Below are 18,655 nucleotides of genomic sequence, written 5' to 3'. Positions count from 1 at the left end.
CCTAATTAGTAAAAAATCATGTTTTAATGAAGGCGAAATGCTAATTGCTAACACAAAAAGCCTTCATATAAAATTATCCCAGCACTGCCATTGATTTCTCGGTGACTCAAAAGCCCATTTGTGTGTTTACACACGAAGGCACCGTTTGCTTTTGTTTTATCATAACATTTCACTCAACGTACCATCAAATTTCCTGAGAGAATGACAGCTCTCCCCCCAGAACCTCCCATATCTTGGAGGCAGGAGGCGTAAAATTAGACGAACTGACTTCGCACCCAAACTACGCAATTACGCGCAGGAGCTAAAACCAAAAATACTGTAAAAAGCTTTTTAACGCAACTTCTTGGAGAAAACACAACAAAACATCGAGCCGCTTTCCCCCAAGGAATAACAATTCCATTTTGTTTTCCCATCTCTGATCTTTCGCTTATCATATTATTTGCACCGTGATTATAGTGTTTGCGAGGCAGCTCAACCACTTATGCCATAACACTCAATCATGACATAGAAAAAAAAAGTTATTACACAGTGACCTCTGGATGCCAACATTTGTTCAGCAAGATTTATGAAAAGCCATGTCAGCAGCGGGAATTGCTGCAGCCAAGCGGTGCTTTCTCCTGAACGGTACTTACATCACTGAGGCGGTCCCTGGAGCTGCTCCGCTGAGAGCTTGTGGCCTCCCTGATGCTGTCCTCCTCGCTATTTCTGCCACTTCTGCTTGTGGGGACCTTCATCTAGAGGGAGAAGAAGGAGGGGGAAAAAGGAAATTTTCAAGCACTGCCACCGGTTCCCGAGGTCACCGACGGCGCTTCGCAGTGTCGCTCCTACACCCGTGGCACCGCAGATGGGATGCTTCCCAGCTCACGGGGACTCTCCAAAGTTGGCCTTTTCATCATAAGTGCCCACAGGTAACTCCTACCACCAGGGCTGGTCCTCTGACCACCAAACTGCCCCTCCTGAAGTTTGTTTTTATTCGCTAAGCGAGAGGTGACAGTCGGGGACATCACCTAACTTCCCTCTGCCATCCGTAAAGTGCGTTGCCGGGCAGGAGGATGGGATAGATATGTCATTCACAGCTTCCTTCCTGGTCTCATTTACTAACAAATTATTCTGTTAATTCCCTTGTGAAATATTGGGTGGAAAGAAGTGTTTAATTTGTTAATAGGTTCTATTCATATCAGTTTGGTTCAATTTAAATTACACCATTTAAAATGTCGGCTGTACAAATTGGTACTTCTAATGGCAATAAAACCCCCTTGCTTCTCTCTGTCCTATCTCACTGCAGCCCGCAGCCCCAGTAGAAGGCTTTCGCTGGTGAACCCCACCACACCCCAAACTTTACCAAGAGGGATTTTACATCTGACACAACAAGGAGATGCAAACCCTGCTGGGGTCTCCTAGAAGCTCTTCCACCAGTGGCAACTCTGCATTTGCATCTAGTAATAAGGCAGGGAATTGACCACTTGAAACTCATCACGATTAACCCACCCTGTTTTATTTCCTTAATAAAAAGACCAACGACGACATCAAGCACTGAAATCTAACCGCATTACACCAGTGCTGTGGCTACCATCAATCACAGTTTTCCTCCCACATAAAATAAATACATTCGAAAAGATATTTTTCTTTTCAAAATACCTAAAATTACTGGCATTCGCTTATTTTATTCTCTTTCAGGTCTTCATTAAGCAATCCTGATTTCAGTTATCACATTATCTTGGCTAGGATTCATGCCAAGCCAATCGGGCAAAGGGCAATACTGCATTAATCGCTGCCTTTCAAGCTGCTGGCACTACAAGCTCTCAGCCCCTGGACATCCGTGTGCTCAAAGCACAGCTCTCCTGCCTCCCACTCATCCTCCACCTCTTCTGGAGCTCTTGGATTTGAAGACTCTCACCTTCCAATTTCAGCACATCCAGACACAACAACCACATTTGTTTCTCCTGAAATGGAAACTTTTTAACTATTATAGGAAAGAACTACCATCTCCCTAAATGCAGTAGGGAAATACCTGCTGAATTCCCTGGCTTTCCGATCCGTAACCTGACTGCTCTCACCCAGCAACACACCAAAGCCATTACTGTGCTTTTGACATAAACAACTGGACAGCTGCAACTTAAAGGAGAAATAAATTACTCCATTCCAAATCCCTTAACCTACCTAAGAGCCAGCGTTCACTACAGGGCTATTCAAAGGGACTAAGCTGTCAGCTGTTCAAAGTTAGCACAGACTTGCCCAACCTGTTCCCAGGCTTCAATCCTGGCTGTTTTTCTCAAGTTACAGTATGCTCCCAACACCACCTGCTTCTTTTCTCCAGATTTCATTAAAGGAGAACTACACCTACACACAAGGTAACAAATTGAGACAATTTGACCCGACAAGGTCTTGCGCGGGCAAGCAAATTAGAAGCATCACTGCTGCCATTAACCTTTCCAAGTAAATATCAATTATTAAACTTGCTGCACTACCTCTGTCCCCAGTTTGCCGCTGTGAAGTAAGAGGGTCATCAGCCTTTTTGACAGATGTTGTTCATTTACACCTGCTGCCTGCCAGCAGGGGAGCCTGCACACCCGCAGCCCCAGCGCTGAGCCAAGCTGCCTTAATTCATCAGTAATTACCCTAATGAGCCACATGCAGGACCCAGCTAGGAGGACAAGTTGTTCTGCTAAGTGGATGCATTGGCTTCATGGGCACTCTCAGCAGCCTGGGGTATCACAGCAAGCCAGTCAGAAGCTTCTTTTCCAATTGCTGGCTGCTCGACTTCCAGTCATTTTCTGTGGCTGTTTTTGCTTGAGCTCCTGAAATTCCTCCTGACTTGTGCCCCCCCCAATCAAGCTTTACAATAAAACCTGCTGCTCTGCCTCCAAAAAGGTTTCTCCTTCTCCTTGATCTGCACTGCAGCAAGCTGCCCAAGTCTGGGGAGCAGAGGCAAGGAGGCAGCAGTGCAGCCCTGCTGCAGGACCCCCTAGGGCCAGGCGCAGACCTGAGGCGCAGCCCAGCAAGCAGTGCCACAGCTGTGCAGGAGAAACACGCTGCACCTTCCTGTGCAACACAGTGCTGGGAATTCACTCAGACATTAAAGCAGTATCAGTAGCAATCGTTACATATTTGAAGTATAGGAGCAAATAACCTAGAGGTACACACGAGAAGGACACAAGGCAATGCAGTGCAGAGAAAAGCTGGAGTGGGCAGTCCCTTCTGTCTGCCATGGCTCAGGTTTGGTTTGCAGCAGAAAGCACTGACCTGCTGGCTTGGAATGCAGCAGAGCCGGGCAGTGCTGCATGGCAGGCTGGCTTGGCAGGAGCAAGGCCTGGGAGGACCTGCACGGCTGCAGTCCATTTGCATGCTGCAGGTGCTCATGGACAATCCCCAGCCATATCTGAGCCAAGAATTATGAACCTTGCGCTGTTGGACATCATGTAGCATGATTAAATACCATAACTCATTCTAGTAATAACTCCGGCTCTCATTAAAGTCCAGCTCTGCTTCCTGAACTGCTGCTGCCTTTTCGTTCCTGCCATCAAACCTGTGCCCTCCCTGACTCTCCTTAGGGAGTGTGGGCAGAGAGAGATATGAATGGGCAGAACGGGGTCTCAGATCCCTAAAAGGGCTTTCTCATTATCACCACGCTGGCTCTCAGCACCAGCTTTTCAATCACAACAGATCAGTCCATTCTCCATTTACTTACGCTCCGTCCATGTCAGAGGAAAGCACATTTCTATTTGGCGCACCTATTCTCCAATCACGAGCCCGCTGCCCCCGCTCGTTATTAATAAACACACTTGGATTTATCACAAGCTCCACCGGAGTGCTGTGGGGAGCCCGGGGCAAAAGGAGACAAATTCTTTTCTTAAGTTGTTCTGAAAGGTGCTGGGCTCCCCGACCCTCACCCCCATTAACCCAGCACGGCTAGTTCGCTCCTGCTGGGAGCTCCCCGGCTTGTGCAGCGGCGAGCCTGGACTGATCTTGTGCCATCTCAATATATTTGTTCATTATCTTGCGCACACACAGAAGCATTTGGAAATGTACTCGGGGCACAGGCCAAATTGAATCATCTGCCTTCATTTTCCACACGATCTGAAGCTACAGCTGCTACAACAGGCTGTGGGATTTTTATTTTCCTTCCTTAGCGGTTTTTCCTCTCTCTTAAAGTCACAGCGGTCGGATTTGAAACCTCTCCCACTGCTTGGGTGCATGTCTGCTTCTTACAAAATGGGTCACGTGGACACACACAGAGAGGGGGGAGAAATTCCCATCAATTCTGTGCTGTTCTGAAGGCAACACAGGAGGCAACGCCCTGGAGGAGAGACATAATTAAAGCACTGGGCTCAGGAATGCCTGTTCTGGTGGCTCCCATGGGTCTGTTTGTCCATCCGCTCTCCTGCCTCGGACAGGCACCACCACCTCTGCACTGCACCCTGGGAGCACTTCCATAGGCACGAGTGTGCCACGCAGGTCAGATGGGGACAAGGAGGTCCATGCAGCTCTATGCCCATTCATGGTCTTCCAGGAACCCATTAACTGCTTGAGAAAAAAAGTTTAATTCCTTTAAGAGCTCTGCAAGATCAACTTTCATGTGTGCTGAGAGAAAGCAACCATCAGATTCAGGATTTCACTGACTTCAAGGCAAATCTATCTTGGCATAAGCTGCCTGGAGATAAGTAGGTACAGCTGAGAGGCATCCAAGTTGCAGAGCTTAGGTCCAAGCTTTCAGATCACCGGGGGTAGGGATGAATCCACCTTATCGTGTCCATCCATCTCAACTAATGCTGCATCTCATCAGTGCACAACGGCGTTATCGCCCGCTCTGCCAGAGCGCTCCTTCCTACAGGGCTGGCCGGAGGAAGAAAACTTTCCTGCAGATAGCATCTCAGAATAACAAAGAAGATGGTTCCCTAAGGCTGCAAGAATCATTATGAGCAACTGTTCCAAAAACGTATCAAAGCTAATTGTAAGGCCTGTTCCCTTCCCAGCAAACAAGAAAATGATGCTTAAACCACGTTTCAGGAAGACCTTTTTTTTTTTGCTAACATATGCTTGGCACTTTATTATCAACTCCCAGATAAGCTTGTGTTTCTATTGGTAGACTATCGGCGGCAGCAGCCTTCTGCAGCAGGAGACAGTAAACTGCCTTAATAAATACAAATGGACAATTTAATTAAGATATATTGGAGACTTGGAAAAACTACTATTTGTGGACGAAACAGTCTGTTAAGGGATCACACTCGAGACCGGCTCAGTGTATTTTAAGCAGGCAACAATAAGTGGCAGTGAAAGATACGGCACAGTGCTCTGCCCTGGTGATTAAAGAGCACGTTGAAATTATAAGTGTCAGTTTTCCAGAAGGAGGAAAAAGAAAAAAACAACCCAAAAAATAGCCACTGCGTTGCCTCCAGCTTTAATGCCTGAAACAAAACAAACCATTTGGCTTTAAAAATGTACTTCTTTAAACCTGAAAAGAGCCATGTATCAAAACAAGGTGGATTCAGCTAAACGCATTACTTCTGACTTGTTTCCTTGAAAATCCGGCCTTAATGCATTCTAACAAAATTTATCTATCCCAAGCATACCTCGTAATGAGATCAACTGGGAAAAATATCAGGCTTGTTTGTATATTTTATACTTGCTCTAACTTGGCAGTTTGGAGATTATGTATTCCCCAGGTCCCTCCTTAAATCGTTTCACACGCTGCAATTTGATTTTCTTTGCTTGCCCTTTTCCACAATTTTTTTGATACATTTTATTGAGTTCTGGCTCAGAGGGAAACGTTCCCTTTGAATTAAGGGTGCAATCATTTTTTTCCCTCTAAATAAGGACATATGGCGTAGAAAGCAATGTTATGGTCTGAGGATTTTATGATTGAAGTAGGGCTCATTTTAAAAAATGACAGTAACATCAGGTTAGATCAGAGCAGTTTTTCTAATTGGGTGGTGCTGCCGTGGATGCTGTGATCAGCCGTCACAGCCATAACTCACCGCCAACACCACACGTCCATCTTTACTCACCGCGACCGAGAGCAAAACAAAGCCCATCATTGTGGCACACAAAAACGTTTCCCCTCCCTTATTTCTGTATAACTTTCTGGATTGATGTAAAAAAGGATTTTTAGAAGCTTAGAGTTTATACATTTGAATGGCAGAGAGACAACTGGTTTCTAACGCTGGCTTAGCTATTTCCTCTGGAAAAGTTATTGGCACGGCTGGTACTGCAGCTCACCAGCCTGTAACCTGCTGGTTAATTTTAACCTCTCTCTCTGGGATGCAAGGAAGGCAAGTTCCTGTTAGCAAAGACTTTCTGCCTTCAGGCTGCCAGTCAGCTGCTGCAGGAGGGCGGGCAGCAGCGCACCATGGCAAAACAGGGTGCCAGGGAAAAGTCCAAATACTCAACCAAAGGCACTGTTGGTTTCTGCATCCAGACAAGGTACTGGGACAGCAGCACACATTCTCCCCAGCACAGGCAGCCTGGGCCGTGGAGCAGAGCCACACTGCTGCCCTGCACTGCCATGATGGCCAGGTGTGTGGCAAAGCAACAGCTCCTGCTTGTTTTAAAAGAGAGCTGGTGCTTCAGTAGGCAAAACTGCTTGATTTTCCAGCTGCCATCAGGCCTGCATAGCAAACTGCACTCTGCGTGCCCCCAGCCGTACTTGGCAGATGGTAGGAGACAGCTGGGAAAATCTGGGTTTGACATACGTCAGTGATAAACTGTGCCGGCACAGACCTGCTGGGGTTACAGCGAGCTGTGTGAGAGGAGCAAGGTACTGCACGGGGCTCAGCCACAGCCTGTGCTCACCCCAGAGACCCAGGAGCAATGGGGCTGGCTGGCAAGGCAGCACGGCTCTGAGATGAACAGGCAGAGCATGAGGCAGCCCAGCACAATAAGGCGCCCACCACACTGATGGTGCTCCTCCCTGCAGGCCCTTAGCAGAAAGAGCTGAGAAACCACACATGAGTTGGGTCTATGCATAAGGGGAGGCACCTGTAGGCACAGAACAGACAGGGGTTACTCGGTGACCAAAGAACCAGTCTGCATAAGGTGGGTATGTAATCATGCCCGACAAGCCAGCAGCGCCTAGTAATTATTATGTCAAGTGTAACGCTATGCCGGATGCTGGATGCCCTATCTGTCCTTTAATTTAGACACTGGTCCAAAGGAACAGCACATAATAAACACTCTTTGGGAGAGCTGAAAGCCTTGGAGAAAATTACTAAATAAGATTTGCGCCTTCAAGTTTCACACTGAAGTGATTTGGACCTATGGCTCTCAGTTATAGAGTGCCATCCTATCTGCACGCAACAAGAAGCTGATTTTGCACTTTTCTGGGGCAATATGAAAGAAAGGGATACAGTAAGCATCAGCTGAGGGCTCGTACTGGAGATGCAGCGAGTGCTATTGGTGCTGGGGCAGGTCTTGGGTACCCATCATACAATATCACCTGAGCAAGGCCTGAGCTGTGTTCAGCCGGAGCCAAGAGACTACATTAGGCTGAGTCTACACAATGCTTTTAAACACCATGTAGGAGGCAATCAGAACTGACAGCTCTAACATTGCTGCCATCTACACATACAGATACCATCTATTAAAGGCTAATATCAACAGCTGTGATGTTCAAAGCAGAAGTAGATTTAATATACATATTAAATTGTCCAAAGCTGCAGGAGATGTTTCAAAATATGTTAGGAAATTCAACCAAGAAAAATCTCTCTGTATATCACAGCATTTCTCTGTTAGTAATACTATCCATTAAAAGTAACAGGTCTGAATCAAAGACAAAAGAGGTGATCATCTTCAAAGGTGATTCTAGTCAGAGAAAATCCCCAAGGGCTAAACATGTTACTAATGATGTCATATGGGCAAAAACCATTCAATGCAATTGTGCTTTGCTCTTGGAAAAAAAGCAGATTGATTCCCCAGCGTTTGCTAAGAACAAACTCATGTAAGAACAAAGCACAGGCCTGCTGCACAAGCCCTACAAGAATGGGAGTTCATGTGCACATGGATGGCATGTGTCAGCAGATCTGGAATAGCTGCTGGAGGAGGCAAGCATTGGGGAAAGAGTGAAAAAGGAGCAATTGGGAATGGCTGGGCAGCTACGGCCAGCTATGGGGCATATGGGACACCAGGGCTTAACAAGAGAAGACACACAAAACTTCCTTCGATTGACTGATTGAAGTCACATTTCAGGCTTTCTGGAAAATTAATCTATTTGAGTAAGCCTGGTCTCATTTCTTTGTTAAGCCTAGTTGAAAAGGGAACTGGAAAGCTGTGATATATTTAATCCTCGATGCCCACATACTGGCTGATATCCTGATAAAATTAGCGTGACATAAATACCAAGAAAGTATGTATGAAATGGGGACCATATCGGGTAAGATCTCAGAACACAGTGTCAATAAATATAAATAACCATCAATGTTCACTGCAGAAGATGAAAAGATTAAAACAAGGCTTGCTGCTATTCAATAGTTTCATCAATATTTTTGTGGGGAATATACTATCAAAGCCACTGCTGATAAAATTCAGATGCTAACAGTATTTCTTTAAAATTAAGTACGGATGGGGAGGGGAAGGCAATCCTAGGCAGCAGCTTGGACTCCTTGAAAAACCCCTCATGACAAAGAGCACATCCAGAAGCAAAGCTGTACCACGCTATGAGCAACAACAGCCGCTGCTGGCAGCTATGAGAGACCTGACACTGCCAAACAGAGCTGCTTGGGGAAGAGCTGAGAGCTGCACTTTTCATAGCGATCTGCAAACACCAAACACTGTAGGTTCTCTCCTGTAGTTGAAGGCAGGGCCAAAAGCATCCCTGTCCCTCCCAGTGATTCACCCAAACGCCTCTAAGCTGCCCATGTAAAGGACCCTCTATTCAGCACCGTAGGGTTTCACAGCCATTGCTAGGACTCCAAGGCACCACCACAGCACAATTAAAGCACCGCCAGATGTGAGTCATATAATACATGTTAAAGAAAGAAAAGACATACCGTGTGCAGATACAGCAACGATTTGCTGTTTGAATCAATCCAGAAATCACTACAATCCCTATAAACCCGATATACAGAACATATGCTGCTGTAGGCATGCACAAGCTGCATGCACATCTTTCCAGATAAAGCTGCAGATGCAACTAATAAGCTAAAGTGAAAAACAAAAACAAAAGCAGAAGAAACTAAGTAAATATGTGCGAAGGCTGCCCAAGAAGCACCCTGAGCTCCTCCATCTGAGCAGGGCACTCAAGTGTGATTGCAAGGAAGACAGAGATCTGCCAGCTGTGGGGCTCAGCACCAGCAGAAGACTGCATGGCAAAGCTGAAATTGCAGTAGGGAGCAGGTGGTCTTTCACCTATATGGGAACATGCCTCAAACTGCATGCAGCCCACAGTCACACCTCTGCAATGATCTTTTCTCCCTCTCTCTGTTATTTCTGGAGCCCCCCACCACAATGTAGGAGCGTGGCTCCAGCACAGCAGCAGCTGGTGTAAACACCAGTGCTCAAAGCAGGAGAACCACCTCTTGAGTGCAGATGGCTGGTACGAGCTGTGGTATAAATCAGATTTGGCAAAGCAAATAGGGTCCCCAAATATAAGTACATTTTTCCTTTAACTTCATCTACCTTGTTCTAGCCAGACCCATGACTTGCTTTTACTCATCACACCCTCCCAACCCCCTGCTTTCTAGGCTTCTCAGGACATGTCCTTTCCCTGACAGTTCTCCCTCCATTGGCACCCCAAGCAATAGAAAGCTTCCTGAGAAACCACAGCTGCTTCTGCAAATCCCAGCAGTGGCAGGACCTGCTCCTGCAGGCTCCCAATACTGAGGTCAGGATGGCAGGGCCCCGGGGCTCCGCGCTGCAGAAGCAACCCATCTGCTTATGGTCACCTGCAGTGAACAGCCAAGATAGCAGTGTTGTCAAGGAAACTTTCAGTAAGGCCATCAGATCCTGCATCACCACCGCAAGTTTTCTCATTTGAGAAAGCGCTGTTATAACTGCCTGAGCGAGCACAGCCGGCTCCACAAAGAAGCTCAGAAGCAATTTCCTCTCAGTGCCCGTGGGACATCCTGTTTGCTGCCTGACATCCTGAAAAAAATAAACAAAAACCTCAGAATAATTACAGCCAAAGCAGCTAAGGTGAAGCCCTTTGGAAACTGTCCACCATGAGTAAAAGCAAAAGGGGTGGTGATTATTTTAGCTAACAATCACTGAGCTTTGAGTCACAGCTGAGGAATGGGAAGCAGCTCTGTAGGAAACTAAGCACAATGCCCTGTGAAATAGTGCCTGAGCACTGCTCAAGGGCTGGGGGCTTCAGAGCACCTCAGATACACATTTTGGAAATGGCCAAGGGTATCTTTTGCAGGCAGCAATGGAGATCAAAACCGCCATAACCAGAGAGGAATGAAACTGAAAGCTCAAGCTGGAGACCAAAAGCCACCAAACAGACTTCTCTGACTTCAGTGAACTGCAGCTCCCTGTAAGAGCAAACACAATGAAGGAACAAAGCCTACAGGTCCACAATTCACCAAGGCACAAGTAAAATGGCAATGGAACAGCCTCCAAAATTACAATGCAGGAACTGACCACGTCTACTGGAGATGTGAAACTGGTCTCACATGGAGCTTTCGTGCTAATAGCTGTCTCATTTGATACTCAAAATCCACATAAGAGCACATGTCTAGGTACCATTGCACACATACTATAAATACTCTTGCTCAGAACATTCTACCTAATGCAATTCACAACATACCTGACAGTTTCCTATTACTGCTAAAGGAAACCATTAACAGAGGGCTAAAGGAAACAATCTTATGCACTGAACCAACACTGTTGCCTCAGCAAAACAAAGCAATTAACATTTGAGTTCACAGGAAAATACATTAGCACAACAGATGTATGTGCGTGTATTTTGGCCCTTTGGTGAAATGTGCTGTTTTGGGGCCAGATGTTTCTGCTCATGCCAAAGAAGAATCCAGCTGCATCAAGCTGTGAATATCTCTTCTGATCTGTCAAAAGCTGCTATGAACTACAAGAGAAAAAAACAGAGCTGAAGTTTGAAATAGAAGTCTGTTTTCCACTGGGGATTTCAGCACCATCTGTATTTTAGAAGCTTTGGTACAACTTGACAGAGTCTGAAAAAGTTTGCAGCACAACAGGTAAAGTGCAATGAAATACCATCCGAACCAAGTACCAAGGAGAGCTGAAGCATATGGTAAAAGACTCATTTTGTACGTATTATTTCCCCTACAATCTATTTACACGTATTAGTTGGATTTACAACACACTTAAATTGTACAGCCTTTGTTGCTATCACGCCGTTATCTAGAGGGAAGTCCTATGGCTGAGATTTTCTGACATGCCCCCGAGGTCTCCTGGCTCCTACCAAAGGTGCTGAGATCCCCATCTCCCATCCTCTACGTTGGAAGATTTGGCTTAAAAATAAGTGAATAAATAACAAAACAAAGCTTCTCCAGCAGACAAATACCTCCGGTATCGCTCCGAGACACGGAACACACCAAACTATAAGAGAACCAAACTCCCTGCATACAGCCTGCTCTGCACATTTGTATGCTCAGCAGCTGGGCTGCCTTCCAGGTGTGCCGCACAGCTCTTCCACTGACAGGGTTATCTATTTTACAGAGAATTATGCGAGCAGTGGAAACCACAGCAGAATTGTTTTGAAAGAAGCAGGCCTCAGATGGACAATTTAGATTTCACATAGTTGATAGAGGATTTGCAGGTTCAAATTATTAATCAACACCCTGCCAGGCAGGGGCCAAGAGCAATCTGCCAGCGCTGAGATTTCCTGGACTCAAACTGTAAAAACTGCATTTTAGATTGACTCGGTGGGGAGAAGGGTTTCTGTGCCTACCGCCCTTCTGAAGCACACAGGGAAAGCAGACCCTGCATTATAGGGCAGATACAAGTGTAAGGATGGCAGGGGAAGTTCCTCCTCCTGGCTCCTGGCTTGCCGTGCTCAGGGCTGCCTGGGGGGCACTGCACCCAATGCTCAGCACAGCACTGATGCTGAGCAGCTGCTCTGGCTCCATGTGGGCACGGTTGGGCACCGGGCAGCATCCCCCAAGCAGGGGAAGAGGTGTGAGCAGCAGAAGGGGAACGAGCCAGCCTTCGTGTGAGCAGATGTGTGTGTGCCCACACGCACAAATGAGACAGTGCTGCTCAACTCGAGCCAGACAGCATCCCTTCCAGGTCTCTTCTCTCCAGTGTACATCTTTATTACAAAGAAGTGTTGCGAGATGAAATTTGGGAGCTTGGGGCTAAAAGCAAAAGAGAAAGAACAGGATGCGGTTCCCACAGACGTTGATTGAAAATGGTGATTTATTTTTTTTTTTCTTTTTTATTTATTCTTATTTCTTTTCGGCTAACTGTCTCTCAGAGGAGCTGCCCACAGAAGCATCAGCCTGCTTCCCCTGTTGCGTCACATCACAACACGACTTGTTTTCCTCTTGCCAGCGGCTCATCAAGGAGCACCCCCAGCACAGCCCTCTCATCTCTCAGATCTAGTCAGAAGGCAAATTAGTAGCAGCCTGATGGGGGACTGCTAAATTTTTCATTACAATGTTCCTCCGGAGGTTTGGTGTTTAATAATTTGTACTGTATAAAATTTCACATATGGGAAAACACGGCACCACACAGCCTCTCCAGATGCCTCTTTTTTTTTTTTCCTTGCTAATCATGTGAGCCCCCCAGCTAAAGCAGTGGATTTAGGGCATAATTAAAGCTTTATACTTTAATAGTAATATGGTTAGAGCCCGATTTTATTTTTGAGAAGAACACACCACATTTGTAAATTCCCATTCCACTGCGGATCAGTTTTCAAACAGGCTCTGGACCCGGGCTGCTTTGTTCCCAACACACCACTGGAATGCAAAGCACAGAGACAGGCAGCTGGTGGCACTGGGGCAGACGCACGTCCCTGCTTCACCACTGCGTCCCCTAAATGCTCTATGATGCAGCCAGGGGCAGAGGGAGGGGGGGGGCAGTGGTGGACGTCCATCAGCCCCTTAGTGTTATCTGCCCTGAGCAGAACAACCTGGAGCACTCAGGCGTAACTACTGCTGCGTGCAGAGCTTTACACACCAGTTAAGACCACTGAAAACCTTATTTCAAAGCTTGAAGTAGGACTTAAGCAGGCAGCAAATTCTGTAGTAGGAGCTTCACAGCCAGTGGTCTGCTTATTACCAAGAGCCACAGCACTCTGCAGGCATCTTTCCCTGGGTCCCTCTCAATCCCCTTACCTCCTGAGCAATGTACTGGCATTGCAGCGATGCCACATTATCACAGAGCAGGGCAGGGAGGGAGGAGAAGTGAAATAGAAGAAGGTGCTGGCAGCAAAGGTAGGATACAGAGTCCTGGTATGGCACAGACAGGAATAGTTACATGACGGTCAGCGTTCTGAGAACTAATTTCAATTATTCCATGAGCTCTGGAGCAGAGCTCCTGTAAGGAACACAGCACCCAAGTGATTACATTCCCAGGACAGCTTACCATATCATCAAGACCTTCCCTTCTCCTCCTCCTAATTTTCCCTCTAGGTGAATTCTAGAAATGCACACAGAGAAGGACGACCACCTTTTACAACACGGTTTTAATTAGTTTCCCCCATCTGCTCAAGAGGCTACAGACTGCCTTAAGATGAAGTGCCTTATTGCTATGATGGATTTGTGATTTCCCATAGAAAACCAGGTGATAAAGAGCCAGTATGAACTAGTGTGGTACAAGTTCACAGTATTCTTTGACAAACTGCACTGTTCAACAGAAGGGAGAGGTTCCAGTTTTGCCATTAAGTGTCTCTGTGCTCTTACCACATGGGGGAAACCAGGTTTTACTATGCCAATCACCAGCAGCACCAGGTAGGGTAAAGCAAACTGTTTCCATGGATAAGTATCTACTCAGCTCTTATAGCCTGCAATACATTGGCAAACAGATCAAATGACCTAGAATGGAGAAATAACGACCTTGAAAGTGAGAGCTTCTTTCTGCTCTTATCCATCTTTAATATCTGAGCTTAAACTAAATCGACCGTGCATTTTAAGATCCATATTGTATCCTTCCAAATCTATTTGAGAATGCTGAAGTCTTGAAACATTATTTGTTGAACTGCAGAGCTTATTACAGGTCAGAATTCGACTTGCCTTCTAAGTGATGACGTGCATTATTTAAGTCAGTACAACTGACACAGGACAGAGCTCCCCAGACACAAGGAGCCTTCTCCCCACCCCACCATTTATTTCCTTCTGAAACAGAAGCCAGCTATGCTTAACTTCATTATGATCAGTTTGTGAGACTCAGATCATCTGTAGCTGCTCAAAGTGTGGTAATCTCCAGCACGGGGTATGACTGCCCTGCCATCACGCATCTCTGCTGACAGTGATGCTCACATTATCCCTTCAATGGGAAGGTCAAAGCACCAATGTTAAACCTGGGAGCCCAGGAGCTAAAGGATGAGCTGTGGTATCAGGTTCTTTTTCTTTTGCCAGAGGGAACTCATCCACGTTCTGGTTTGGTGGGAAAAGGATCAGTATTAGCTTACACCAGATAAGGAACACTGGATAAATACCTAAGTCAGAACCTACCAATGGGTATCATTTCTTAGATAGTAGCAAGTTAATGCCATATAGCTAGGCAACAAAGCCATTCCATCCTTGATAAAGGCATAAACACATTAAAGGCATAATCCCTGTGTGACATGGGGTTATTTCTACATTCATAAAACCCCCACTGCTTCTGCCAGCACTGCCGTTTGAAAGCCACCGCTCTGTCCCAGCTTGATCCAACCCTGCAGTCCGTGCTCTGCTTCTCCCTCAGCACGCACAAACAGGCAGAAATCCACTCCAAACCCCGTTTTAAAGGGCAGACAAACGCCTGCCATACCATAAGCAAAACTGCAGCCTGACCGCATGGTGGATAAGACTGCACCTTCTCTCTGCCCCCAGTACTGATCACCATTCCACCAGTCCGGATGGGGCCTGCAGGTATTTTAATAAATGGATCGATCCATCACTTTCACTTTACACAAAGGCAATTAGGGAACTCTTTACTCATCATCCTGGATTTCCCTGCACAGACGGGACATGACAGAATGGCAAGTAACAGAACCAGCCAACAGAAACTTTTCTTCCCCCCTGAAGGACACTGAGAAAACTTGCAGTAAGATCCGAACTGGAGGTGAAAATTAGAAAAAAAACATGCTTAAATTATCCTTCTTAAAATGAGAACTGAAGTCCCAACTATCTTTTCATTACTGAAATGCACAGAATGGCACAAGCCGACCACTAGGAGAGCCTGGATCTTTCCTAAGCATGAGCGTACCAAGACATGGCTTAAAAACTGTTTCCAGGACCTGGCCTCTCTCCAGACACACTCATCAGTAATTGCAACATATAGGATTGCTTCATTCCTGGCGTGCACTTCTGAAAACAAACACTCTCCTCCCTTAGAAGTTCAAGTGGGCCACACTGAAGAAACAAGCCAATATTCACACCTACAGATCCAAGTTGCCACAGCTCAGAGCTCCCCTTTACGCAGGCTGGTTCCATGATACGGAGGGATAGCAGGGAGAGGAGAAGCCAAGCCAAGCCAAGCAGCCACCCTGGAGTACTGAGCACGAAACCACGACATGCAAAATTACACTGAAGGATGTTATTTTTGAAGCACCTTTTTTCTTCTGGGAAGCCAAAGCAGAAGAAACAGATGGCAGTATTTCTAAGTAACATTTAAGAGAAAAACAGACAGATGCAGCATTAGTTCATTAGTTAAATAGAGGTGGGGGAAGGAGGAGGATTTTTGAGGATGCTGGGCTGGTGTCATCTAATTGAAGTTTACAACTTCACAGGAGTTTCTTTGCATCTCACACATTAGCTTTGCAGAGTTCAACAGCTGGTGGCCTTGGTCCTAACTTAATTACAAGTGGGATGGGAAGGTTGTGGCAGCATGGTGACACCTGGCTAAGAAGATGTGTGTGTGAATGAAACCAGAGGTGATGCAGTTACCTGCATGTGGCTGAGCAGTGTATGGGGACAAGAGGTGGAGCCTCTGGGCTCTGGAGGCAGTGCACATAGGCTTTTCTTCCTCAATGGCACCACAATAACTGAAGGAAAGAGCTGACTGGCAGATGCCAACTAAAACACTTTGGGGGGATTAAAAGAAAAGCCATGAGAAAGCAATACTATCTCACTTTCTGAGAGATAAGAGGGAGTGCATTCTCCACAAACTCCGTGTCCCATAGCCGTGGCTGTGCAGCGATCCATTAACACTCAGCGTGTTCCACAGACTGAAAAGAACATTTAATACATCTGGTAGAACACAGAGACAGAGTAAATAACCTTATCGTCCCAGTTACTGTAAATAATACTTAAGTGCAAGTCAAATATTAGCCGTATTCAGCACAGCATCATAACAAAACAGCCACTGCTAACATTATGGTCCCAAACCATGTTATTCTTAATTAACATCTGACATATATCTGCTTTTGCAATCACCCATTACTGATTAAATGACAAGGCACAATGTCAGATGCGTAATCTGATTGGGTAATACTCAGTTACCAAGGTGTTACATTTTGAAATTGCCTGTGAATTGATTTCTTTTATTGAATTAATAAGTGTTATCATACTGTACAGAAGGTAAAATTGCTACTGAATGTGAGCGATAACATATAATTACAGAAAATCAAATCCTAATCTGCAGAGCCAAGCCAGGTGTCAACATTTTAATTGTAGTTAGGGAAGCGCAGTGGCACCAGTGAGTGGGGGAAGGGCAGAGCTCACGTGTAGGAAGCAGGGGAAATAGGGGGAAGCAGCTCAAGTTCAGAGTGAGGGCCGCCCTGAAGGATGCCAAGCACTTGGGGATGCAAAAATGAAGCCTTTAGTTTTTCATTGTGGATGATCTCACACATTGAGGACAACCCACTGCCATCCAGAGCCAAGCCTCTCTGCACCTTAGCTTTGCATTTCTGGGAAAACCTCTCTGGAAAACGTTAGGATGCAGAAGCATAAAATACATAAATTATCCACTTCTCTGGTTCTTTCCTTAGAAAAATAAAGATCCCTCTTTTCTCCAGCGCTATCGAGTCCCTGCCAGGTGACAGCACAGCCTCTTGCTGTAAATAAAACCTCAGAATTTTATGAATTTCAGGAGCTTTACGCGCTGCTCCAATGAAAAACATCTTTTCCCGCAGCCTCCTGGCTGCTCTCCCTGTTGGTCTGCATTGAAATGCTGCTCTAACACGACTGCCCTGAGTTGCTGTGACCCCTCACGCAGACACTCTTACATCCCCCAGTTCCAGTGGATTTCCTCCATATCAGCCACTGTTAAACCAATTTGAGTGTTGATGCTGACGGCTCACACTGGTTTAACTGTGTACTCGGACAACGATGGAGCTAAACTGGAGCAATGACTTTGGATTCAGGAGGCTGGGAGAGCTCCTCTCTCCCTGCTGAGCTGCTCCCTTCATGATGTTCTCATAGAGAACAGGCAGAGCAGCACACCTGCAGTCTGAGAGCTGCCGAGCTCTGCGTGCTGCCTCCATTGCTCCCTTCCTGAGACACACTGCATAAAGCATGCTGCCGGCACTGATGCCATGGCTCGATGCGTCCCTTGCTCCTCTGTGTCAAATACTGCTTGAGGCTTTTTGGTTTTGTTTTATCTTTTCTAATTCCCTTCAATTCTACTGTGCAAAACCACGGTTCCAGCCACCCCACACCTTGTTCTTCAGGGGAGGGGGGGGGGAAGACTCCCAGGATGCATTTTCCTTCAGTAATCTCCTGTATATTGCTGCAGCTGACTTGGGTACCTACTTAATCTGTGACCTTACAGCTCCTGTCAAGCACGCTGTGACCCCCTCTAGACTCATCCTATCCATTACTGAATTTTCATTTTTATTAAGCTCAGCAGAGACTTCTTTCCCTCTCCTCCAAGAAGCATGAATTCTCCGGTGTCATTTATTCCACAAATGATTTATACCAAGAGCCTGTCAACTACAGGAGGCACTTGCTTGTGCTTACTATACCTGCAAGTAGCTCTGTCCTTTCCGGGTCATTACTAATAAAGCACTTATCCCTCATACAAGCACCAGTGCCTCCCTGTGCTCTCGCAGGTATTTATCTGAGCACTTCAGAGCCCTCAGCGGATTTATCCTCGCAGTGCTCTGCCGGGCTGGGTTTTGCCATGATTTTTGCTCTGCAGATAAAGAGACTCAGGCTGAGCTCCGTGTTGCCTGCAGGAGGCTCAGCACCCTGCAGCCCCCACCCCACTATCCTTCCTGCTGCATCCCCCAGTTGCTTCCCCACAACTCATCCCAAGTTCTCAGCAGTCCCCCACAGTCCAATATGGGCACCCCCAGCCAGCAGAATGCTTTAGTCCACGGCTGTTCCTCATTCATTAAGTGCTTAGGGAAGAGCGCTGGGAATCCAGAGGCCCCAGTTTTTCTCCCTGGACTCATCCCTGCACACTGATGACTCCTGGGATGAAGGCTCCTCTGGCTCAGCACTGCTCATTTTGCAGCCAGCCAGGTTCCATGAACAACAGCAGAACAAATAGATTTGTCTCGCAGATAGAGCGCCAAGACAAGCAAGGAACAAAGCTGGGGGCCAACTGTAACACCACCGGCTGGCAGCCAGCCCTCTTTCCAGCTCCTTACAAATAT

The 18,655-nt window shown here is 46.5% G+C and overlaps 1 protein-coding gene across 18 annotated transcripts in view; it reads right to left on the bottom strand.

Moving 5' to 3' along the window:
* Positions 1-18,655, bottom strand: part of FBRSL1 (fibrosin like 1) — a 397,085-nt gene that overhangs the window by 237,177 nt on the left and 141,253 nt on the right. For 15 of the 18 annotated variants that reach the window (XM_072350966.1, XM_072350967.1, XM_072350977.1 and 12 more), the window contains exon 3: positions 633-734. The exons of 2 other annotated variants lie outside the window; for them this stretch is intronic. In XM_072350966.1, coding sequence (XP_072207067.1) covers positions 633-734 — 102 coding nt within the window. Of the gene's footprint in view, positions 1-632; positions 735-2,160; positions 2,218-18,655 lie in introns of those variants that run through there. One more of the 18 variants, XM_072350983.1, reaches the window with a different exon arrangement.

This window comes from Excalfactoria chinensis, chromosome 16 (assembly GCF_039878825.1).
Source record: "Excalfactoria chinensis isolate bCotChi1 chromosome 16, bCotChi1.hap2, whole genome shotgun sequence".
NCBI classification, from domain to species: Eukaryota; Metazoa; Chordata; class Aves; order Galliformes; family Phasianidae; genus Excalfactoria; species Excalfactoria chinensis.
Note: the sequence above shows the minus strand (reverse complement) of the source record. Positions and strands in the feature narration are given on the sequence as shown.